Source organism: Mixophyes fleayi, chromosome 2 (genome assembly GCF_038048845.1).
Source record: "Mixophyes fleayi isolate aMixFle1 chromosome 2, aMixFle1.hap1, whole genome shotgun sequence".
Taxonomy (NCBI): Eukaryota; Metazoa; Chordata; class Amphibia; order Anura; family Limnodynastidae; genus Mixophyes; species Mixophyes fleayi.
In genome coordinates, this window is record NC_134403.1 from 230,882,758 (window position 1) to 230,908,246 (window position 25,489).

Sequence of the window (25,489 nt, forward strand, 5' to 3'; positions counted from 1 at the left end):
CCTCACCTCTACCAGAAGGCTTGTAAAAATGTTATTATTGGGCTGCAAAATGCCATTCTACCCACTGTACACTTAACCACAGATATGTGGACAAGCGGAACTGGGCAAACTAAAGATTATATGACTGTGACAGCCCACTGGGTTGGTGTTTCGCCTTCACCAGCAGGAACAGCAGCAGCATGTACCCAAGTATGTCACATTTGTCAGAGGCATTCTACTCTGTGTATCACCGGCTTCACTAAGAGGCATACAGCCAATCTGTTACAAAAACTAAGGGATGTCATTGCAACATGGCTTATCCCGCTTGGACTATCCTCAGGATATGTCATTTCTGATAATGCCATTGATGTTGTGAGAGCAGTGGGAATATATTTTAGTCAAGCACAGTGGAGAATACTTTCGGTGTTGTGCAAGGTGCTGAAACCATTTGAAGTAGTCACCTGTGAAGTGAGTTCAGACACTGCGAGCTTGAGTCAAGTTATTCCCTTAATTAGACTTTTGGAAAAGCAGCTTGAGAATCTGAAGGAGGAGATTAAACAAAGCAATTCCGCTAAGTATGTCGGACTTGGAGATCAAGTACTTTATTTGCTTCGCCAGGATCCAAGATTTATCAAAATCTTGAAATCGGATCACTACATTTTGGCGACTGTGCTTGATCCTTGGTTTAAGACCTATGCCTTCTCTTTGTTTCCAACTGACCCAGATCTAAAGGGTTGCAAGGAGCTCCTGGTGAGCAAGATGACAGCTCAAGTGTTACTCCTCCTTCAGTTTCTCACTCAACTGCTGCTAGGAAAAAACTTTGCTTTCCCAAGACACCCAGGGATGATGCATATGACTCTGCACCAAATTTTGACGTCTGGTCTAAAAGAATTGACCAAAAAACGTGACACCTCTGCCGTAACTCCACCTGATCCCACTATCAGCATCCAAAGGATGGTGGAGGATTATTTTCACAAGCACATAGAAATAAGGGTTCTTTGAATTGTGAAGTTGTCACTGGTTTAGAAATAGACACATCAAACAGTCCCTTTTTCATACTGGGAGGAAAAAAAGGGAATTTGGAGACCCATGTACCAGCTCGCTTTGCACTGCCTAAGCTGCCCACCCTCCAGTGTGTAATCGGAAAGGATGTTCAGCATAGCCGGGAACCTTGTCAGCGATTGGCGTAGGAGGCTACTTCCTCAAAATGTGGAAAAGATGATGTTCACTAAAATGAACTTCAAGTTCCATGAGGAAGACCTTTCCCACCAATTACTTCAAAATACTGAGACTTCTGTAACGGTGGATGCCAGCGGTGATGAATTAATATTGTGTGAGGATGATGTACACACTGATGAGGATGAGGCTGGGGATGATGACAACAACATCTTGCCACAGTAGAGTTCAATAACACCACTGTTACCTTAGGTGGCTTAAGGTCATTGTTACCTTGTTTTGTGGGGGCCCAAACAAACCAAGCACTTCAGCCACAAGGAGTGGCACATTTGTGGCTGAAATCTTGGTTTTGAAGCTTGGTTTGTTAAAGTGTGCATGTCCTCTTTAAGAACCAACATACGGGTGGGTGGGAGGGCCCAATGACAATTTCATCTTGCTCCACTTTTCATTTCTGCCACTGCTGTGTGCCAATGTGTCCTAGATGTCCTAGGAACTGCGGTGTGTTTGAGTCATTGCTCTGTCGCTTAGCATCCAGCCAGGTCGCTGCAGTATTTGTCCGTAAGTTATGCACATCACTTACTAATCTATTAAAAGGCTTTTTAAAACCCTATGTTTATTTTATCTTCCTCTGTGACCTACCTGTTCCTGCTTCTGCAGTCACTACTTGTTTGCCACAGTCTCCCTTTCTCAGCTAATTCTCACAACATGACTCTAACTAGGCACCTGCTTTTATTGAACCATCACTGAATACAGATGTGCTCACTTTCATCAAAAATGGTGTAGCCGAGAACCCCTAGAGTTGACCGTTGCCGATTTATACATATAATGTGCAGCCTGCGTCTCTAAATAGTGTAATCACAAGCTCTGTTGTCTAATGAGGTTGTCTCACTTGGAGTTTACACTACTTTATTCTTGTCTATAGCAGGAACACCAGTGATGCTGGAGGTGAGCCAAAGACTGAGACTGTCAGAGGGGCTTGGCGAGTTTAAGTGGCTCTGCTTCTGGACTAAGAGACATGGCCACTATTAAAGACACAAATTGTGTCTTTTGTGGTCTGAAAAATATTACAGCAGATAAACATTATTTGTGATGTTAAGATTTTTTCTTTTTTAATAAATAACCAATATTTCGTGTATAAGCCAACCATGTTTATTACTTTTCTGGAAGATATCTTGTTCTGACTACTTACTAATATCACCTGGATCTAAATGTATCTTTTTTTTGTATATTAAAGATTTTGTCAGGTCTTTTGCATATGGGAAATATACATTTCTCTGATTCTTTGGATGAAAGCCAAACATGTGAAGTTTTAAGTGATGCTAAAGGTAAGAACATTTTCCCAAAATTAATAATTATTTGAGGCTTAAAATATAATTCCACCTTCGCCTTAAAAGTGGTGTCCTCCTTTGGTACTCCTATTCTTTGTTCTGTAGTGGTTCCTAATAAAATTGGTCTTGATTTATAGTAGGTCATAAATAATTTCCTATGTAGGGCCTGTTTCTTATGCCGGTAATCTTCTCTGCTTTGTACCGCAGATGTATTGGTCACAATACGATAACGAGCCTTAGCAATGTGATAACAGTAGGCAGCGCAACATAGGACTGTTTGCAGCCTACTTCAAATTAGGCCCCCTTTTCTGGGATTCTGGATTTCTTCAGTGAACACTACAGTGCAAAAGATGGAAGTTCCAGAGAGTAAAGTGCCACACTTAAGGTTGGAGTTAGTTTAACCTATTGGGTGACAAACGTAACAAACTATGTGTTGTCCTACTAGCTTATTGTAAACGCATTCTGAGCTGCAGCTCTTTTCACAGCTTATTGTGATACATTTCACAATTTCTAGCTTTATGCCAGTCTTTGGTTTTGCTACGAATTGTTAAAAAGATGAACTTCTCTGCACACAACAGAGAATAAAATATATGTATAGTGTGTTCTTAATACTTAATATGAAATAAAATAAATTAATAACCAAATTGGCTTATATATTCATTAGCCCTAATACAATATGCATAAATTATATTGGCAGTTTTATGCAAATCATCTAGTCTCTATATTGGTGTAGTGTACTTTTAAATTAAATAAATAGCTTGAAATAAATCTAAACTATATGCAATGCTGTCCAGGTGAATGCTATTTTGTCAGTAGGGCATGCAGTATGAATAAGTGGCTATTAAAGAATAACTCCATCAAAACAATTAATTTTGGGTGGAGTATGCAGAGGTATATTAAATAACAAAAGGTTACTTAAGTTGTCTGAGACATTGCAGGGGCTGAAGATTCTGAGTATCAGGGGAACACAAGCATATGAACATTTGTTATTTTATTTACCTGAACTCCATACACCCAAAACTAAATATACTTATTTATGTCCCTAATATCTGACACATTATTAAACTCATTGATATGTTATTTTTCTTTACTTTAGTTAAAATGTTGTAATGATACATGAAACCCTAAAATGAAAAGGAAAGGCCCTACCAGTGTATTCTTGTACCAAAAGATTTTAAAAGCTATGCACATAATACAAGATTTTCACACAAAAAACTATTATATAAATAACCATATCAGAATTTCTGCTATTTTCACTTATCTGCAATAAGCCAAGGCTCATAGAATGTCATTAAGATACATTGTACCATATACCCTGTGGCTGATGGCTTCTATTTCTATCAAGGCAAGAGCTATGTGGAGTTTGTTGTTCTCCCTGTGTTTGCGTGGGTTTAGTGCAACTGCTCCGGTTTTCTCGCACAGTCCAAAAACATACTTATAGCTTAATGCCAGTCTGTGTGTTTGCAGAATAATTTTTTGTTCTACAAATAAAAGTTAATAATAATATGCCTCCTGAAGTAAGGAAACATTAATTTGTTATCAAAACTTGTTATGTTTTATGGTTGTATATGGCACCTCCTTAATAATTAGTGAGTATATGAAAATAAAAATGTATTTAGGTGCAGAATGTTTATTTTATATACCAAACTAATGATAAAAAAATGCGCAGCAGGAACATTGCGGCTAATTGAATCTCCCCCATAGCGTTTACACTCTCTTGCTTTGTAAAGAATGCAACCACACCAAGGAATCCCTGTTATTTATAGACACATATCTACAATTAAGAAAAAAAGAAGTCTAGCAGTATGCGCTAGATTCTGTCACACAAAGACAATAATCACAATAGGTAGCATAACTGCCTCATACTCAGTCCAGTCCGGTGTCAACCGTGTGCCCAATTTACTAGCCCCATGTATACCACATATAACTCTTAACATAAAAGTCTCATCCCCAACTGTAACAAACCTGTGCCCATCATAAGAATAATGCGCCCCATGCCCTGTATAACAGCCTCACCTCATACACACCACAATATCCTCAATAATGTGCCAACCAGATCCTCATGTCCAAATTTGTGCCCTTAATAAAGTGCTCAGTTTATTGAAATGCAATTTTATAAGTTATATGAAATGTATTTGGTAATTACAGATATATAAACAGAACCACTTTCCCAGAAGCGCTCCAGTACAACCACAGAATCCCTACCACCAATTAAGATTACCAGTAATCCATAAAAAAGCAGAAAAAAGAGGTTTAGTATTTGGCGCTAGATTCTGTCAAGCAAAGTCATTAATCACAATAGCTAACAATCAACCTCCATAAAAAGTTCAAATTAGAGATATAGTCTTCTTTACTGTCTTGACTTTACACCTCCAAATTGGAAATGGTAATTTCCACGTAAATAGAAAAAAGAAAAAAATATCAATATAGTGAAGTAAATCTAACAAACCTTGTGAAAGATACCACATTCCCAATGTATGCACCTAATAGTGGTGAAAGGATAGTAGGTCTCCTTGGCCCTCAATGGTAATATGCTTACAGCTAAACAAATGACATTCAGCCTTAATATACCATCTTTCTTGCTTCTCCTCTCTTCTGCATGTTCTCTCTTAGGGATATAGATCATATAAAAAAAAACAGAAAATAGGACCAGATGTGGGCGGATTACCCTTTTAGGAATTTCTTTCACAATTTATAAAAATTTACATAAAACCTTTATATATATATATATATATATATATATATATATATATATATATACATATATACACACACATACACATCCCTCCAGGGAGGTACTCAGTGCAGCCAATGTTTCTACCAGATTTTCTTGTCTGTGAAGCTCATAACAACCAGTTGAGATAAAGTTGTTCCACGTCCCAAACTGTATAATACCCCATTCATACTGCACCAAAAACCAGGGTTTTTGCAGAGGCACGCTGAAAAACCCGGGTCTTGGTGCAGTATGAATAATCCAACCACAAAATCCCGGGTCTAAAATCCCGGGACTTAGACCCGGGATTTTGGGAGGGGTAATTCCCGGGTTGGACCCCGCTCGCCTGCAGTATGAATGGTGCAACCCCAGGCTAATGGACTAGAAATGACGTCATTTTAGTACCCAGAGGTCCCCCTGACAGCCGGCAACGCACCGGAGACACCGCTGGCTGAAAATAAGTAAACATTTCTTATGTATTTTTTTTTAATTAAAACATTTTTTGGCACTTTTTTTTTTCTAAAGCCCGGGTCGGGCAGGTGCAGTATGAACCCGCCCAACCCGGGAATCTTCTTATCTATACTGCCCTGTGCCCCGGCAATATCCCGGGTTAACAACCCGGGATATTGCCGGGGCGGCAGTATGAAAGTGGTATAAGTAAGCTCCTCCACAAGGTAGATAACAATTGGCAGTCCAACGAATACTCCTCCCACCCATCAATGTGTTTCACTCTCTAACAAGATCTTTATCAAGGTAAAGGATGTGTCCCATCTGTGCTACTATATACAGTGAACATTGATCCAATCAGGAACATTTGTCTTTAGAACAAATTATTCCTATAACCGTTCACTTCATATCAATAACCAATTACATCAAAATTTAAAGTTATTACATACATATTAGACATAAATAAATCCATATACAAAAAAAAGGGAAAAAAATGAAGTGGCGCTTCTGAAAATACTATATACAGGATCACACTTCTCAGATAGCATACATATGCAAACCGTCTCATGAAAAATTCAGTTCAAGAGTTCAAGAGCTGTTCAACAGCCAATTCATACATTCTAAAAGCTGTGCAATAGTTCCACTTGTATCCTGATGTCTGTTTCATAAATGGAGAGAAGAAAATTAACATAATAACATAGCGTAACCTGTGTAGTTCAAAGGGTTCTATTTCATGTATATCCCACTATAGTTAGTGCTTGAAATAATGGCTTTACAAAAAGTCACCACATGATTCACTCCTTGTCCCCTTTTGGATGTACACTTACACGTACAAGTGTTGTGTATCAATCACCAAAAGATTCTTCTCAACTCTGACCACATACTTCTTCCAATTATGGCTCAAATATGAAAGGAAAGAATGTTGCTCATTTAGTATAAAATCCTTATAACATTTATTGATAGTATATACTCATTAAAATACACGAGTAAAAACAAATGAAACCTATCATCAGAAAAACATATGGAAGTTCAAAGCACTCTGTGAGGATGGACTCTTACCCTCAATCACATGGTAACAGGCATGTAGATAAAGTGAGTCTTCCGAAAACAGTCCCAGGATAGCCGGCTGTTTATGCACATGTCACGGAGAGATAGTTAAGGTAAGAGAGAGAATCACTTGGACTGTGGCAGGGACACAGCAGGGGAGCCGCTGTGGAAGGTCAGCTAATATCCAGGGGTGCCGAGAGGGGGATTAGGAGGGTACAAATTACCCAGGCTTGGGGGGCCCAGGGCCGCACAGGAGCACTGTAGTAAAAAAATAAATTGGGGGGGGGGAGTATTACCCAGAGCAGACTGCAGAGTAAGCCAGGAGCTCGTGATCTCTTGAGATTTAAAGCTCCTAGCTTGCTCTGCAGGATGTTTTCTGTCAGCAGCATAGGTGGGCTGAGGTTGGTTATAATGTGTCTTGGGGGGGTTATAATGTGTTTGGGGGGTATCAATGTCTCTTAGGGGGGTTGTAATATGTCTTGGGTGGTTGTCATAATGTGTTGGGGGGGTTGTAATATGTCTTGGGGTGGGTCGTAGTGTGCCTGGGGTGGCATGATAATATAACTGGGGGGTTGCATGATGTGTCTGGTGGGTGGCGTGATGGGTGCTGTGGCAGGGGGTGTCGTGTTGTGGCTGAGGGGTGACATGATGTGTCTGGGGGTAGCGTGATATGTCTGGGGGGTGACGTGATGTGTTATGTAGCTGAGCGGTGGAGTGATGTGTCTGGAGGGGATCATCTGAAGTGTCTGGGGGTGACATGATGGGTAATGTGGCAAGGAGTGGCGTGATGCATGATATAGCTGAGCATAGGCAAACCGAGGGGGGTTTCCTAGTGCCTCGAACCACCCTTTAAGCCTGGGGCACTGTATAATTGAGGTGGCTGGACCCTGCTCCCGCTTCACACAGCTCTGCTTGAAAAGGGAGAGCTACGTACACCTAACAGTAGTGCATGCAGGATTGCCCATGTATATTATGGGTATAGGAAGAGTTGGAGAGAAGCACTGTCTTAAATTATAGCCACGCCCCCATGCATGCTGGTCACGCCCACTGGTGGCGTGGTGTGGAAACCCCCCTCTACAAATCCTGCGTTTGCCCCTGCTGAGGGGTGTGTGATGGGTGATGTAGCTTAGGGGTGATGTGGTGTGCCTGGGGGGTGACGTGATGTGGCAGGGGCTGGCGTGATGTAGTTGGGTGGTGGTGTGATGTGGCTATGGAGGGTGTGATAAGTATAATATTTATTATAATGTGTGTATGTACTGCATGATCTGTATTATGTACTGTGTTCACTTATTGCTCACTTTTCCATATTTACATTTTCCAACAACTCCCAACATTCCAGAGTCTATGCAAGAATCCAGTAGCAGGTTGTGAAAGCTGCAATAACAGATGAGAGTAACACCATTTTAATACATAATGGAGGAATTCAATTAGCTGTGAAGTGTCTCCGGAACGCCCGTGACACACTTTGCAGTGGAGATTTGACAGAAATCTCCTCCCATTTTTTCTTGCATCTGGGGTGCGAGGGAAAATGAGTGGAGATTTTTACCGTAATTGCCGGCAATGTGCATGCACGATGTTTGCATGTCAAATCGCTGGCACCAATATGTCAAGTCTGATGAAGTGGAGCCATGCCCTTGTTGACTACGCCCCCAACATTATGTGGTCACGCCCCTTTGGAGGCATACAGCACGCATGCAGCTCGACTGTACGGGGGGGGGGGGGGGGGTGGAGGAGCAAATATTTGCTGTGCCAGGGCCCCAAATTTCTCTTGGCGGCCCTGCTCATATCCACTCCCATTCCAACCCCTTGGCCAAGCACTCACCAATGTTTAAGAAGGGGAGACGCAGGGGTTTTCTCCGGGGAGGGGAAAACACTGGCAATGTGACCATGGATATAAAGAGCCACTTCAGGGGGCGAGGGTATTTTTTCGGAGGATTGATTCCTGGAAGGTGTTGGGCTGACTGGTGTTTAGTTTCTGTTCTTTGCCAATAACCCCGGGGAGCATCGCTGTCCTGTACCTGAGAAAGCAGGCTATTGCTCCATCTTGAGACCTGTCATCACCTCACTTTATCGGGAGATACTCACCAGGTTTTTGGTAAATTGGTGTGCCCACTGATACCCAGAGCCCCACCACGCTGGAGGAGAGTTGGCTAAGCGGCCTGGAACAGCGAGATACCAAGACTAGACAATGGGTAATACTTATCTTTCTCTACCTCCAGATCTTAGATGGCACCCAGTCCCTACTGAATTTGATCACTTCCACGCTTTTGTTACGTGTCAGGGCTTTCAGCTGTCCCTCACTTCCTGTCCTTTCCTTCTTACTCCCCTATGTGTCCACAATTAGTTCTTCACCTGTCCACTGGGCACAATTTAAGAACTGATCCTGGGGTGATAGTCCGTGAAATCTCTGCGGATTGCGGTTCACTGGGAGATGTTATCTTAGCAGTGTGGACCGGTCCTGTCACAATTTGCATTATTGTTTGTGATATGTCAACATGGTTTAAGATCTTTTATTTTTCTCTTCTTAAGCATAATGTCATTATCTAATGTGTGACTGTGTTTGGATATACCTATTTGTACATAGTATATACTTCTATAATACTAAAAGAATGCAACAATATTTTAAATTTTTCTCAAGGGAATGGATACTGTGCAATTTAAAAAAGAGAGAAAAAAATGAATAGTAAAAAAATTAGTAATATTGAATTTGTTGTAGTTTTGTCCTTCAAAAATTCATAAAAAATTGGGTTCTACATATGTCCAGATTTTTAAAGTAGGGGACAAAATACAAAAAGCTCTAAATAGTTTTGTACAAATATCAGCATACATATGATGAAAAAAAATAGATTATTACTAACAGGCTAGGTTGGTGACCCATGAGAATAGATAAAGAATAAAATGAATTATACTTTTATTCTAATAAAACATAACATAAAATTAAGTTGCATAATGTAATGTAGCATATATCACACTAAATATCAAAATACAGATATCCCATGAGCTCCTTTTGAGCATCAAAATATACAGTTATCCGATATCACTTGCTGCTCCTCCCGACTCACTGGAAATGAGGTTTTAAAAACAAAACAATAATCTTGGAGTTATTGGTGGTCTTCACTTCATCAATACATGCTTGTACCATCTGTGCCTTGCACACAGTGCCTCTTCAAAGTCCTATTGGGCCCTACTACCTCTAATCATACCAGCAAAACCCTGGGCCCATCTTGCTATGGACTTCACAACGGATCATAGAAACATAGAATTTGACAGCAGGTAAGAACCGCTTGGCTCATCTAGTCTGCCCATTTTTTTTATTAACTTATGGTAACCTCAAACCCTATTTGGTTCTTTAATCTTTGTAAGGATAGCCTTATGGCTATCCCAACTATGTTTTACTCTACCACCTCTGATGGGAGGCCATTCCACTTATCCACTACCCTTTCTGTGAAGTAGTTTTTTCTCACATTTGCTCTGAACCTACTTTCCTCCAGTTTTAGTGCATGTCTTCGTGTTCTAATATTTCTCTTCCTTTGAAAAATCTTTCCGTCCTGTACCTTGTTCAAACCCTTGATATATTTGAAAGTTTCTATCATTCCCCCCCCCCCTACCTTTCTCTTCTCTGCTCCAAACTATACATATCAAGATCTTTTAGTCTTTCTGGTAAAGTTTTGTGCTGTAGACCATGCACCATTTTAGTTGCCCTTCTTTGTACAGTCTCTATATGGATTTATATCCTTCTGGAGATGTGGCCTCCAGAACTGAACACAGTATTCTAGATGAGGCCCTACCAATGACCTATAGAGTGGCATTATTACTTCTTTCATTATGCTACTGATTCCTCTCCTATGCAACTTCCTATGGATCTTCCTCTGCCCGAGGGATACAATACTATTTGGGGTTTGTTGAATACTATATGGGGGGGGGGGTGTCATCAGCATGGAACACACTGGAGAACATACTCACAGAAACACTGGCAATACTTTAATGGAGGTAGAGTTAGGCCAAGGCATTCAGAGCTGAACCAGGAGGCTCTTGGGCAAACGGATATGTATCTTGTGCTACTGCAATCTAGTTTAGCCCATGTCTAGCACTAGTGCATGCCAGGGTAGTATCCACCATGTAGTACCCTCTAATTTGCCTCTTATTGATATGGAGATTGTTCCACAGAAGAGGTACTGTCAGATGGGAATTGCCAGGATATGTTTTATATTGCTGTTAGACTGCAATATCTTCTCCAAGTGCGTATGCCCTATTCAAGCACTGGTCACATCTCCAAAATAAGAGCAAATTGTAATAGTTAATATAATAGCAGTAAATAAGTAATGGCATAGCTGGAAAGCATATTTTGAATGTAGTGAGTTAATGTACTACATAATACCATTATTTTATGTATTTTGTTGGTTATTTTCCCTTTGCTTATGCATATCAGAGTTCATCAATTCGGCTTCACATCTGTTAAATATTCCCGCTGATCACCTGCTGGACAAGATTTGTGTCCGAACCATTAGAGCCGGGAAGCAACAAGTATTTAAGAAGCCATGCAAGAGAGCAGAGTGTTACACAAGAAGGGATTGTCTGGCCAAAACAGTTTATACCAGGTGAGTTACAACAAAATTTGAAGGGGTTGCGATGCATTCCGTTCTCCTGTGGCCCCCACTCTTCTCTGCTTATCATGCTCAGGTGCCTTCTCAATGAAGCACTGTTTTGGCTGTACTGCTCTTGCTCTGAGATGATACTGTCATATCTACTGGTGTTTCAGGGGCTGCCTAAGCTACACCCACCCCTCACCTCTGGCCCCCTGAAATGGCAGTAGGTTCGCCTCTGTAAGTAATAATCTCCGAAGAACAGGGCATTTCATCCCCATCCCATGATGCCGTGTTCCTTTTGTTTGCTGTTCTTGGCTAAGCCTCCTGTGGTCTGCCTGTCGCGTTCTACTTGTGGTCTGAACACCCTTTGGCTGGACGAGCGCACAGGCTTCCAGTTAGAGCCCAGAAATCAGCCAGTTGACTTTGAGGGCTTTATACAATATAATGTCAGGTAGCCTATAATAAACAATATGTAAAGCTTTCCAAACAATTTCACTGGCGATTTACTGAAGTGTTATTGAGCAAAGCTTGGGCAGATGGTTTCATGCTTATGAAACAAAAGAAATTGTCTAGTTTCACTCATTATTAAAAACCCAAATAAAAAAACCCACAAAAATATGTTGTTTTACTCTTGGCTCTGACAAAGGGTCATGGCACTTTTATTTGCATCTTGTTCCATGTCTGTAGTATAAAAACTGAAGTACAGGATCTGACTTGAACATGTTTACTATTCATTTTAGGTACTTTCTATAAATTCCCCAGTGTGTGTTATTCAACGTTCTAAAAATGCAACCCAAACTTTTCTGGAAATTAACCTGGAAGGCCAAAACGAAAGTTCTAATGAAAAATAATTTTTTTATGGCAGTTGTTTGAATGTTTCTTAGAATGTGCCAAAGTCATTCTGGAAGAGCCCACCCTCACAAAATAGGTTAACATTAGCATTTATGTGTAAGCTCACAGTTCAGTAATAGTATGATGAAGCTATGAGAGTAAACTGGAGTGTTGACTGTATGCAAAGATGATAGTTACCCAATGGATGCAGAAAACAGTTAATGGAAAAATCACATTGTATTAATATTTATTAATCTTAATTTAGAAAGTGCCACTAGTTTTTGGAGCTTACAGTCTAAATTCTTTACCACACATACTTTAGTTAATATAAATAAAGATGATCTGAAGTATAAAACCCTAACCTGTTTTGACAGAAAGTCTTGTACAAAGGAAAGGGCTAGTGCATTATGTGTTAGTGCAGTGGTTCCCAAACTTTTGCAGTTCGCGGCACCCTTAGAGTCTCCATAATTTTTTCAAGGCACCCCTCCAAAATAATTACCGAGCAGTCCTGTTTTAGAAGTAGTTGGGTCAAAAAAACGTAATAAGTATTTAGGTCAGGACAGAAGTACTTATTTAGTTGTATGCAAAAATAATACACATAAATCCAAGGAAAAATAATATTTTTATATATTTTTTTCAATTATATTTCTGTCAAAGAATAATTGACAGCTAACTCACACTGTGACCTCCTTCATCTCCACACACTCTGCCCCCTCTGCATCCAGTCACTCTGCCCCCTCTGCATCCAGTCACTCTGCCCCCTCTGCATCCAGTCACTCTGCCCCCTCTGCATCCAGTCACTCTGTCCCCTCTCCATCCACTCATGCTGCCCCCTCTCCATCCACTCACTCTGCGCCCCCTGCATCCACTCACTCTGCACCCTCTGCATCCACTCACTCTGCCTACTCTGCATCCAGTCACTCTGCCCCCTCTGCATCCACTCATGCTGCCCTCTCTGCATCAACTCACGCTGCCCCTTCTGCATCCAGTAACGCTGCCCCCTCTGCATCCAGTCACGCTGCCCCCTCTGCATCCAGTCACGCTGCCCCCTCTGCATCCAGTCACTCTGCCCCCTCTGCATCCAGTCACTCTGCCCCCTCTGCATCCACTCACGCTGCCACCTCTGCATCCAGTCACTCTGCCCCCTCTGCATCCACTCACGCTGTTCCCTCTCACACTGCCCCCTCTGCATCCAGTCACGCTGCACCCTCTGCATCCAGTCACACTGCATCCAGTCACGCTGTCCCCTCTGCATCCAGTCACACTGTCCCATCTCACACTGCCCTCTCTCACGCTGCCTCCTCTCACACTGCCCCCTCTGCCCTATCTCACGCTGCCTCCTCTCACTCTGCCCTCTCTCATACTGCCCCCTCTGCCCTCTCTCACACTGCCTCCTCTCACTCTGCCCTCTCTCACACTGCCCCCTCTGCCCTCTCTCACGCTACCTCCTCTCACTCTGCCCTCTCTCACACTGCCCCCTCTGCCCTCTCTCACTCTGCCCCGTCTGCCGCGGCCAGCCAGAGAAAAAGAAAGAGTTGCCAATCCGCGCTGCTCCCGAGACCCAGCATCCTCCTCTCTCCCGCAGCTTGTCACTGAATGTCGGGCATGCTGCGGGAGAGAGGAGGATGCTAGTTTCCGGGTGCCGCGCGGATTGTTTTTTTTTGGGGGGGGGGTTTCTTTGGATGGTCGCGGCACCCCTGTGACAGCACCGCGGCACCCCTGGGAGCCGCGGCGCACACTTTGGGAACCGCTGTGTTAGTGGTTTAAATAGCATTTTTATAGCAAGACAGATAAAGGGAAAACAAATGAAGAAATAAAAGTCAATAAACTTTATATAAAAGAAAAAAAAATGCTTTCTTTTAAATAAGCATTTTTTCCATTGCTGCCTGTTGGCTAATGCCATGCAGAGATGGCAGCAATCAGAGGACGGCCGCTGTCCATGAGGGATAAATAAATAAATAAATGCTTTACATGGAGATCCATTATAGGAGGCCCTTGTTGAAGGCTGCCATCGGTTATAGTCATCGCCAGGAGGAGTCTTTGTTAAATATGTCTAATTTTTTCAGTTTATGAACTGGAAAAATTGGGATAAATTGGTTTTGTGCTAATCCATCTACTTCACCGCAGTGTTTTATACATAGGTGCATCTTCTGGCTAGTCACTGCCAACTAACTGGCTTTGTTCAATCATCCTAAGCATTAATTAACCAGTAAAGAAAATGACAAGCTAATTACACCCATGTGGACACCAATGTGTCTGTGTGCTGTATGAAAGTCTGAGAGGGTATTTAACGCTGTGTGCAGCCTGTACCTGCAGACTCTTTGGGATTTCACCCGTCCCTATGCAGGAGAGGTGTGGCAAATAACCCTCTTTGTCACACTATAAACATTGTGTTGCTACTTGTCTGCCTATAAATGCTTTTCCCTATATTAAGTGCACCTGAATGGTACAATTGACACACCTTTAAACTAATGGCTCTTGACTTTTCTTCAGAACCTTAGGTGATGTGTAACAATATTTGTTATGTTGAGAGCTTTCCTTCTAAACTGAGAAAGCCCTCCTATTGTGTAATCTCCACACCTGGAATCTGTTAAATATCTTGTCATGCAATATGAAGTCTCAGATTTTCATTTGTGTGCAATGTTTTGTTTTTTTTTGTATTACTGCAGTTAGCTCACATTCAGCACACCCTTAGTCATATAGATGAGCTAATCAATGTGCTTTCAAATAAATGGTCCCATCCACACCAGGTATTTTCACATACCAAGGAATTGGCCTTTAAGTATATCTAGCTACTCAGATTTTTCTTCACATATCTACTGGAAGGTGCATTCTTAATAATCCATTCTAGCACAAAAAGAAAAAAGGGAGTATGCTTTTTAGGGGCACACTGGGATGTGTTAAATTCTAATAAAATATCCAATCTTTATTATTAAATCATTAAAATATTTTACCCCTGATTCTTCGAAACCAGCGAAATGTTAAAAATAGTATAAATTCAATATAGTTGTGCTCATGTGATATACTGACCACTATCTGACCATGTGTGCAGTCATTATCCCACCGTACTGTGCCCCACAAGATCTTGTAGTGCTTCCTGTGTATGGGCACCTAAAGAACCTGCATTTTTTCTGACATTTAGGGGCATATTCAATTAGGCATTTCGGATTCGCGGTTACGCGCCGGAACAGCCGCGAAACGTAATACACGTTACCGCAATAACGTGGATTTTCGTTCGCAGCCCATAGGCGTTACCGCAAATCCGAAAGCTAATTGAATATGCCCCTTAAAGTTAGTTTGGGCTGTCACTGACTAAACTTGTTTGTATTTGAAGTTCTTCCTTATTATAGTGTCTCTAATTTTTTTTCTCTAGAGGAAAATATGGGGGCACATGATATTGTAAAGATAGAAAGAAATAATATTCTCTGTGCAGAATTGTGCATGTATAAAGTGATATGATCTGATCTTGCTACGCTCACTTACAAGTCTTTCTTCTTTTGCAGATTGTTTGACTGGCTGTTGACAGTGGTAAATGAAAGCATTTGTGCCAAGGCTACTGAATGGAGCAATTTTATTGGTATTATTTTCTGATATAAAAAGATGATAAAAAAATATGAATTTTCTGCACCTTTTTATTTCTATAAAACCATAAAACTATAAAACCGAAGTTTCAGTGCCTGATGACCCATGCATATGTTTCTTGTAGCAAATAAGAGAAATTGGCAGTTAGGTTGTCCATAGAGCTAACGTTAGCCCGTTCCCTTCCATAAAAATTCAAATAGTGGCTTCTCAAAGTACTTGCTCAGTTGACAAGACAAACCTGTTTATGTTAACTGATTCTGAGTGGTTGTTTAGACTTATTGGCAGTCAGTAATATTGTTCATTTTGTGAAAATTCTATTATATACAGTTATTTACAAGTACACAAGTATTTTTTGACACCAGAGTATTCCTAGATTTAAGATAAATTATGCTTTCTTTCTTTAGTATGTTATGGTCTATAGAAAGTAGACCAAAATTGGCTCCTCTTTTTGTAAACTGCTAGCATATGTAAAAGAACTTAATAAATTCTAACCAAATTAAAAACACAGATTATATAGTTCATTTATATACTCTTTTACATAATGTGTTAGAACCTTGAATTTTTAGGCACATTTTCCATGCCACAGTAAGTTTCTAACATATATTAGGGGTCTATCTTTTTGTTTTCTATCTTTATTAATGAAGAATATTGTTATAAATGCAAAGGTTTAAAAATATTCTGCGTGGAAAGTTAAGGGGTTTGCTACATAATAATACAATATTTTATATACATGATTTCGTTACCTGAAAGCAAGCAGTAGAACTAACCTTCCCAGATCTAGCTTACACTACTTCTGTAAAGAAATATTGAGTTTGTTTTAATAACAAACATTTCAGTGAATCAGCCAAATGAAAACATTATTCATAGTCGCTCCTTCCTTGAATACAGGTGTGGTATGAAGGTACAAGGCCCATTAAGAAAAGGGAGATTTTTTTTTTGTTTTTTTATGTCTGCACTCATGTAATAGAAATGTGGTACTTGGTGGTGTCATATGGAAGCTTGAGAAGCTTCAGAAGCGCTCATGTCTAATTGCAGCACATTTAAGTCACAAAGTTTATAATGGACGCTTAAAATGCTCTCTGTGAAAAACATGTCCTTGAATATAATGTATTTCAAATGTAGACCATATGTCCCAAACTCTTCTAATCAACATTTGACAAACTGACGGAATGTTTAAAGCACCTGTGTGACATCATCTCTCTTTTTAATAATTCTTTTAATTTGAAGCAAATTGCTGCTGCTCTATCTTATTGCGGAGATATTAACCCAGTGTGACATTTTAAAGAGTCCAGGCACTGCCTTACAGTTTGGACATCAACCTCTTGTGCCAGTGCTTAGCAATACTCCTATGGCACTAAAATATTTATATTCACAAAAACAATGATCACAGTAATACATTATAGGCTGAGATAACATATTTTTTATGGAAGGAAGAAAAACAATATACATTGCCTCTCCCTGCTAATTTGTGTGTAGAGTCATATCTATATAATTAACCATTCAGATTCATATATACAAGAACTGTTTCCATAACTTTGCTAATTTAGCACGTCAAAATGTTAGTTACTACAATAGATGTGCAGGTAATTTTGGAAGAACTTGTAATCTTGTGTGTGTGTATGTATGTATATATATATATATATATATATATATAAATATAATATATTTTAACCTCCAGGTTTGCTGGATGTGTATGGATTTGAGTCTTTTCCACAAAACAACCTGGAACAGTTATGCATTAACTATGCTAACGAGAAACTTCAGCAGCATTTTGTATCCTACTACCTAAAAGCTCAACAGGTACAGTGCACACAACTATCATGTACTGCTGGTTATAATGTTTTCTTAGTCCCTTTGCACAGCTGTGTTACAGTAAACTTGATATGTCAAGACTGTCACTTACATTTGTTATTTTTGTCTTTTTTTATTATTTAATTTATAATCCTCATTCTTTCTGACAACAATTTCACCATTCACTGTAACCATACAGGAACTAGAAGACTGATTGATTGTTAATTAAAGCTGAAGTATTGGAAAAAAATGTTCTATTGCATATATCTTTTCTACATTTTAGAGCAAAATATTTGTGCTGGACTGTCCTGATTTGCAGATCCTAAAAGTGTGTGTCTTTGTTTTATTTAAGTGGTTTGGGTGATTCTGGGCATAGTTTGGGCAGATCATGGGAGATCATAGTTGGGATGTAAGAATTTACAGATGATAGACTTATTGTGTATGTTAATCTCCTCATTACACAGCTGTTACTAACAGGTCTGATTTTTCATCACTGACTGTTGTGTCCTTTTAAAATTGCACTTGTTCAATACAGGATAGGTATGCATTGAAGCAGCCATTTGTTTTCTTCCTGACACTGTTCATCCCCTTCCCACAGTGCATTATGTTCTTAAACAGCACCAGGGTGTGGAAAAGAGCTACAGACAGCATTAGAATATTGCAAGAAGTGTTTCTTGCATTTGCCAAGAAATAACCTAAAAACACAATTCATAGAATGTTATCTAAATTTCCCACAGTTTTTTCTCATCTTTCACTCCTCACTGTTTCTCTTATTTTCAGTTACCTATTATTTAAAGAAATTTGTATTTCAAGTTAAAAAAAAAAAACAGTTTCACTATTATAAGAGTTAAGCTATCCTGTTCTGTTTAGAATATCATTTTTATTCAGGTACTCTGATGCAACCTCTTACCTTTATAAGGTTGTGGTACTCTTTGGTAACATAAATAAACATTATTGGATGCGTTATTATACCTTAGACAAAATATTAAGGGGCACATTCAATTAGCCACGAGGTTTCTCCCTACATCGCAGCTGCGCACACTTTACTGTGCTACTTTACCTCAACTTTGCAGATTTCTCCTCCCACCTGTGTGTGTGTGTGGGGGGGGGGGGGGGGGCAATATCACTGTGGAGTGGCTTTGCAACCGTTACGAAGGCATTCCGCCGCTAATTAAGTATGCCCCTAAGAGGATAATTCTTAATTACTGGGTAACTAACTATCAATAGCCCTATATAAAAAGGACTTATATGATATACATCACCCACGTTAATAAATATTGATTTCTAAATACAATACAGCTGTCTCACAACTGAGGCAAATACTACCAATAATTCAAATAGGCAATGAACACATGAATGTGACTAGTATTGTGTAATTTAATTGAATGTAAATTTTGGAGTCATTTAGAATGGGAGACATTCTAAATATCTAAAATGTAAGAGAACCCACATGTAGATTTATATAACTGTTGAAAAAACAAGGGACATAGGAGTAGAATAAATAAACAAAACTTGAATTTTTTTTATATACGTTTTAATTTTAACAAAACGAATATATGCTCCTTATCTCACAAATATGTATGCACATCTTTGACAGACTAAATGGTTTGTCCATGACTAATATAACTAGATGTACGGATGGAGCAGTGAATATATGTATAACAAGGCAAAATAAAAATACATGTTTGAATGATTTTTTGCCTTTATTGATATAGATGTACATATAGATAGTGTTAATTGATACGCATGTAATAAACAATAATAGTTTAATAGACTTAAACCTAAACTCTTCAGACATTGTATGCCTTCTCCACCAAAGGGTTTGATTAAATTATATTTTATTTTATTAGCACATGATTTCTATCTTTATCACTCTTCTATATATTTTATCTTCATATTTTGCCGCTTAGGGGCCTGGTGAAGGTGGTAATGTGAACTTTTAATTTGGGTTATTAATAAAAGTGATTTTCATTGTAAGAAAATATTTGTGAATTTGTTGGACCGGATTCCCTTTTTCAACTTTAGTCTTGTTGTAAATTAGATTATTGCAAGAATTGTTTGTTGCATTTGGCAAAAAATAAACCAAAACAAATTTTATAGGACATACGCTAAATTTCCCACAGTTTTCTCTCCTCATTCACTCCTCACCATTTATCTTATTTTTCAGTCACATATTATTTAAAGAACTTTGTTTTTTTTTTTACTTGAAATACAATGTCATTATGTCCCACAATGCCACCAAATCTCTCGTCCACTCTCTGATTATCTCCCGCTTGGACTACTGCAACCTTCTCCTTATCGGCCTCCCCCTCTCTCATCTCGCTCCTGTTAGATCTGTACTTAACGCCGCTGCTAGGCTTATTTTCCTCTCTCTCCGTTCCACCTCTGTCTCCCCACTCTACCAAGCCCTTCACTGGCTCCCCTTCCCCTACAGAATCCTTTTCAAGCTCCTCACTCTCACTTACAAGGCCCTCGCCAACTCCACTGCTCCCTACATCTCTAACCTTATCTCTATTCACACTCCCTCCCGCCCTCTGCGATCGTCGCCTCTCTTTCCCCCTGATTACCTCCTCTCACGCACGTATCCAAGACTTCTCCCGCTTCGCTCCCCTCCATTGGAACAAGCTCCCCCGCTCCATCAGAACTTCCCCTAATCTGTCCTCTTTCAAACGAACATTAAAATCCCACCTTTTCCTAAAAGCCTTCCAGTCTCATGCATAAACTCCCACTGGTCGGCTTCCTCTCTTTCTCATCCCTTCTTCCCTTCTCCCCCTTCCTCGAGTCCGTCTCCGTCTCTCCCGTCTCATCCATGTGTCTGTCTGTCTTCCCCTTCCTTTAGATTGTACGCTCCTTTGAGCAGGGCTCTCCTACCTCCTGTTTCCATCACTTTTAACTGCGCTCTCCAGCTACTCAGTTCACCTCCTCTCTAACCCTCTGCCCTCTGTCTCCTCTCGCTTCTCTCCGCTCCCCTCAGTGACTCTTTATCTGTCATCCGTGCCCATCCTCTTGGGCCATAGTTACCTGCCTGTACTCGCTTTTCCCCTCCCTCTCTTTCTTGCTGTGACTGAGCCCCCAGAGTTATAGTGCTTACTGTTACTTGTACTGTGCTGTTTCACCTTGTACTGTGCCATGGTTTGTCCTTGTACGGCGCTACGGATACTTTGTGGCGCCCTATAAATAAAAATTAATAATAATAATAATTATTATAAGGGTTAAGCTATCCTGTACTGTTTTGACTATACTTTTATTCAGGCACTCTGATGGAGCCTCTTACCTTTTATAAGGTTGTGGCACATCTTGGTAACATCAAATATACATTATTGGATGGTTTATTATACAATATACATCTAAATTTCTGTTCAAAATAACTTTGTTTTGTTGCTGTACATAAACTCCTTCAATACACATGTTCCTTACCTGCCCTGAAGGTCTGTACTGCCAGGCCCCTGCTGTACTGCTTGTTAGGGGGGAAAGATACTAGTAATTGTCTTTAACGTATAGCAGCATGTTCCTGGCATATTGATTTATTAATATTGGTAGGCATGACCTTCTTGAACAGAGGACTTAAGCAGCCAGTCGATGTTCACTGTATAAACAGTTATTTATTAGAGATGTTCACTGACCCCCGTGTTCTGGTTTTGGTTTTGGATCTGGATTAAGTTCATGTTTTGGTTTTGGTTTTGGATCCCTATATTTTTTTCTAAATCCAGATATTTTTTTGGGGGGATTTTTTTTTTTGCTAAAATCACATAATTTAGCTTTTTTCTCCCCCTACATTATTATTAACCTCAATAACAGTAATTTAAAGTCATTTGCAGTCAATTTTGACCACCTCACAGGTCACAATATTATTTTCATACATTTTCAAACAAAGACTGCAGCAGTTCTTGCCGGTGATAAGAAGAAGGCCATTGTCATGCCTGGGCATAAGACCAAAAAATCCACCTCTTATGTGCGGAATTATTTTTACACAAATCCTGACAACAGTTGTCTAGCCATTTGTAGCATTGTAAAGCCACAGTTAGTAGAGGTAGGGACCTTAACCATCTAGGAACCTCATCCATGTTACGCCATTTGAAGCGAGTTCATGGAAAGCTTTTGTGAAAATCAGAAACTTATTCTAAAAAATAACAACAAGCAGTCCAGCATCAGCTACCTCCCTTCTCTTAGCTAGATCCCAGCACCTATAATCTACACCCCCAACACCTTCATCATCAATATCCTCACAAGTGATCGGAGTTAGTCCTGCATCCAAGTTTCTAAGGCAAAATGACTCCTCCCCTATCCAGGACTCCTCAGAAGAATTCTCGAGCGTTAGGCCCACTGCTGCTGCTCCTGCTGCTGGAGGTGGATCTTTAACCCAGAAGCAGAAGATTACTAGTAGTTTACAACAATTAACTGTTAAACAATCCATTGCAAGAGGAAGTAAGTATGAAAGCTGTCACTCAGTCGCAAAGCGGATCACAGACGCCATGGCAACTATGCTAGTATTAGATCTGCGTCTAATATCCACTATTAATGCAGCTGGTTTTAGACAGTTACTTGAGGTCTTGTGTCCCCGTTACCAAATTCCATCACAACACCATTTTACTAGAAAAGCTATTCCACACCTCTACCAGAAGGTTCGTAAAAATGTAATTATTGGGCTACAAAATGCCTTTCTACCCACTGTACACTTATCCACAGATATGTGGACAAGCGTAACAGGGCAAACTAAAGATTATATGATTGTGACAGCCCACTGGGTTGGTGATTCGCCTTCACCAGCAGGGACAGCAGCAGCATGTACCCAAGAACATCACATTTTTCAGAGGCAGGCTACTCTGTGTATCATCTTCTTCTCTAAGTGGCATATTATTGTTATTATTATTATCGTAGATTTGTAAGGCACCACAGTGCTCCACAGCACCGTACAGTAGGGAAGACAAGGACATACATAAAACAAGACATACGTAAAAGAAGAAGAGACAAAATGAATGGAGACATGAAAACAAAGGGTATGAAGGACCCTGCTCTTAAGAGAGCTTACATTCTAAAGGTAAGAGGGCACAGCTGAAACAAGAGGAGCGAGTGTGGCTCAGAGTGGAGATTGGGATAGTTGTGAGGGTGCATTAGTGTGAATAGTGTTATCAAGGATAAGGTCACCTCTAAAAAAGAGATGAGTTTCCAAAGAGCATTTAACGTTTTGAAGGCTGTGGGAAAGTCTGAATGAGCGTTGTAGGGAATTCCATAAGTGGGCAGCAGCATGGGAGAAGTCTTGAAGGCGGGAGTTTGAGGTGGTTATCAGAGACGAGACAAGGCGCAGGTCAGAGGTAATACAGCTGACAACCTGTTTGAAAAACTAAGGGATGTCATTGCAACATGGCTTATCCTGCTTGGACTCTCCTGAGGATATGTGATTTCTGATAACGCCACGCACCAATCTTGTTAGAGCACTACAGCAGGGGGAATTCCATCACATTCTCTGTTTTGCTCACACATTCAACTTAGTGGTACAAAATTTTTAAAAAAATGACAATGACATGCAGGAGATGCTGTCTGTGTCCCGAAATATATAGGGTAATTTTCGGGATTCTGCAACAGCATGTAGCAGAATGCAGCAGCTGCAAGAAGAATAGAATTAGGGGGAAAGTACTTTAGTCCCGCGCAGTGGAGAATACTTTCTGTGTTGTGCAAGGTGCTGAAACCACTCGAAGTAGTCACCTGTGAGGAAAGTGCAGACACTGTTAGCTTGAGTCAAGTGATTCCCCTAATTAGACTTTTTGAAAAGCAGTAAAAGAAATTGAAAGAGAAAATTAAACAAAGCAATTTCGCTGTTTATGTTAGACTTGTAGATTAAGTACTTTATTCGCTTCGCCAGGATCAAAGAGTTATCAACATCTTGAAATTGGATCATTACATTTTGGCAACTGCTTGATCCTAGGTTTAAGAGATATGTCTTATCTTTCTTGCCAACTGAACCAGATATCAAGAGATGCAATGAGCCCCTGGTCAGCAAGCTGACAGCTCAAGTGGTACATGACACAATGACGTCTCCTCCTTCAGTTTCTCTGGAAATTGCTGCTAGGAAAAAATCTTAGCTTTTCCAAGACAACCACTGGCGATGCAGATGAGTCTGCAGAACATTTTGACATTTGGTCTGGTCTAAAAGAATTGCCCAAAAATCATGACAGCTCTTCCGTAAAATGAACTACAAATTCCATGAGGAAGGCCATTATCGGCAATTACATCAAAGTACACAGACTTCTGTGATGGTGGATTCCAGTGGGGATGAATTAGTATTGTTTGAGGATGATGTACACTCTGATGAGGTTGAATATGATGACAGTGTAGATTGCAGGTGCTGAGATCTAGCTGAGAGAAGGGAGCTAGCTGATGTTGGAATGCTTGGTAATATTTTGGGTAGATTGGCATGTTGGCAATTTTATGATTTTCAACAGTAAACTTTCACCTTTATTAGAGAGGTGTTTTTTTCTATTAATAGGTACAAGCTTTTTATTTCCATGTTTGTTTGCCTGATTTAAAACCACTATGCGTTTGAACATAGGCTTTAGCACATGAGGTAGAGGGATTAGTATCATCATGACTGAGACTGGAGAGTGACAAGAACAATGCCACCCCTCCTGTTTCTGTAAGAGCTATGGCACAGTAGAATGTCACTGGAAACTTTTAAGAACATTGACAGCCCTATTATTACAATTTCTGTTTAGGCACTGAACCCTGCCACCTCTCCTGTTTCTGAGTAAGCTATGGTTCAGTAAAATGTAATTGCAGATTTAGACCAAGACTGCCAGCCTTATTATTTCTATTTCAGCAATGACAATTAGCAATGGAGCTCTCCTCTTTGTGTGTTACCTATATAACATAGTACAATGTGACTGCAGATTAAGAGGACCAAGCCTGTCAGCCCTATTATTTCTTTTTCAGCAATGACAATTAGCAATGGAGCAATGGCACACTCGTCTTTGTGTTTTACCTATATAACACAGTATAATGTGACTGCAGATTTAGAAGACCAAGCCTGCCAGCCCTATTATTTCTATTTCAACAATGACAATTAGCAATGGAGCTCTCCTCTTTGTGTGTTACCTATATAATACAGTACAATGTGACTGCAGATTTAGAAGACCAAGCCTGCCAGCCCTATTATTTCTATTTCAGCTATGACAATTAACAATGGAGCAATGGCGCTCTCCTCTCTGTGTTTTACCTATATAACACAGTACAATGTGACTACAGATTTAGAAGACCAAGCCTGCCAGACCTATTATTTCTATTTCAGCAATGACAGTTAGCAATGGTGCAATGGAGCTCTCCTCTTTATGTGTTACCTATATAACACAGAACAACGTGACTGCAGGTTTATAAGACCAAGCCTGCCAGACCTATTATTTCTATTTCAGCAATGACAATGAGAAATGGAGCTCTCCTGAATGTCACTGGAGACTTTAAAGAACACTGCTACCCCTCCTCTTTCTTTTCTATCTATGACGCTGCCCAACTGCTCTAGAGACTGCCATGAACTGTGCTACCCCTTCTGTGTCCCTCTGCCATGGAGGGCGATATTTATAGAATCCAAAGCTTGCGAGATCCGGCGAGGTAACAATGATGTTTTGCCTCGTTTTCAATACCGAGGGCACGCGAAAGTCGGTACTCGGATCTGCTAAGTTCGGGTGTGTTCGGTTCTCAGGGAATCGAGCCTGAGCATCTCTATATTTATTAGCATGTCAGGGTGCTGAGGAATTTTTCTACATGATACCAGTGACTATCAATATACCCCCTTCCCCTCTGACAGGAAGGAAACACGAGAGTCCAAGGCCAGTGGGATCAAGTCATTCAGATTTCATTTTGCAAAGCGATATTATTGAAATTAAATAAATGAGTAGAGGGAATGCTTCTGCAAAACAACTTGATCTATGCACCACTTCTAGGTTTGAAAACATTGAGTCTTATCCTACACTTTCTAAATAGATGCATTTTGTGCCTTCTGGTTGAAATTTGAGAGAAAC

General features: G+C 40.2%; 1 protein-coding gene across 4 annotated transcripts in view; it reads left to right on the top strand.

Moving 5' to 3' along the window:
• The window catches only part of MYO19 (myosin XIX), a 253,606-nt gene that overhangs the window by 108,645 nt on the left and 119,472 nt on the right, over positions 1-25,489 (top strand). For all 4 annotated transcript variants that reach the window (XM_075195595.1, XM_075195594.1, XM_075195597.1 and 1 more), the window contains 4 exons: positions 2,390-2,480; positions 11,120-11,288; positions 15,611-15,684; positions 17,368-17,489. In XM_075195595.1, coding sequence (XP_075051696.1) covers positions 2,390-2,480; positions 11,120-11,288; positions 15,611-15,684; positions 17,368-17,489 — 456 coding nt within the window. The remainder of the gene's footprint in view (positions 1-2,389; positions 2,481-11,119; positions 11,289-15,610; positions 15,685-17,367; positions 17,490-25,489) is intronic.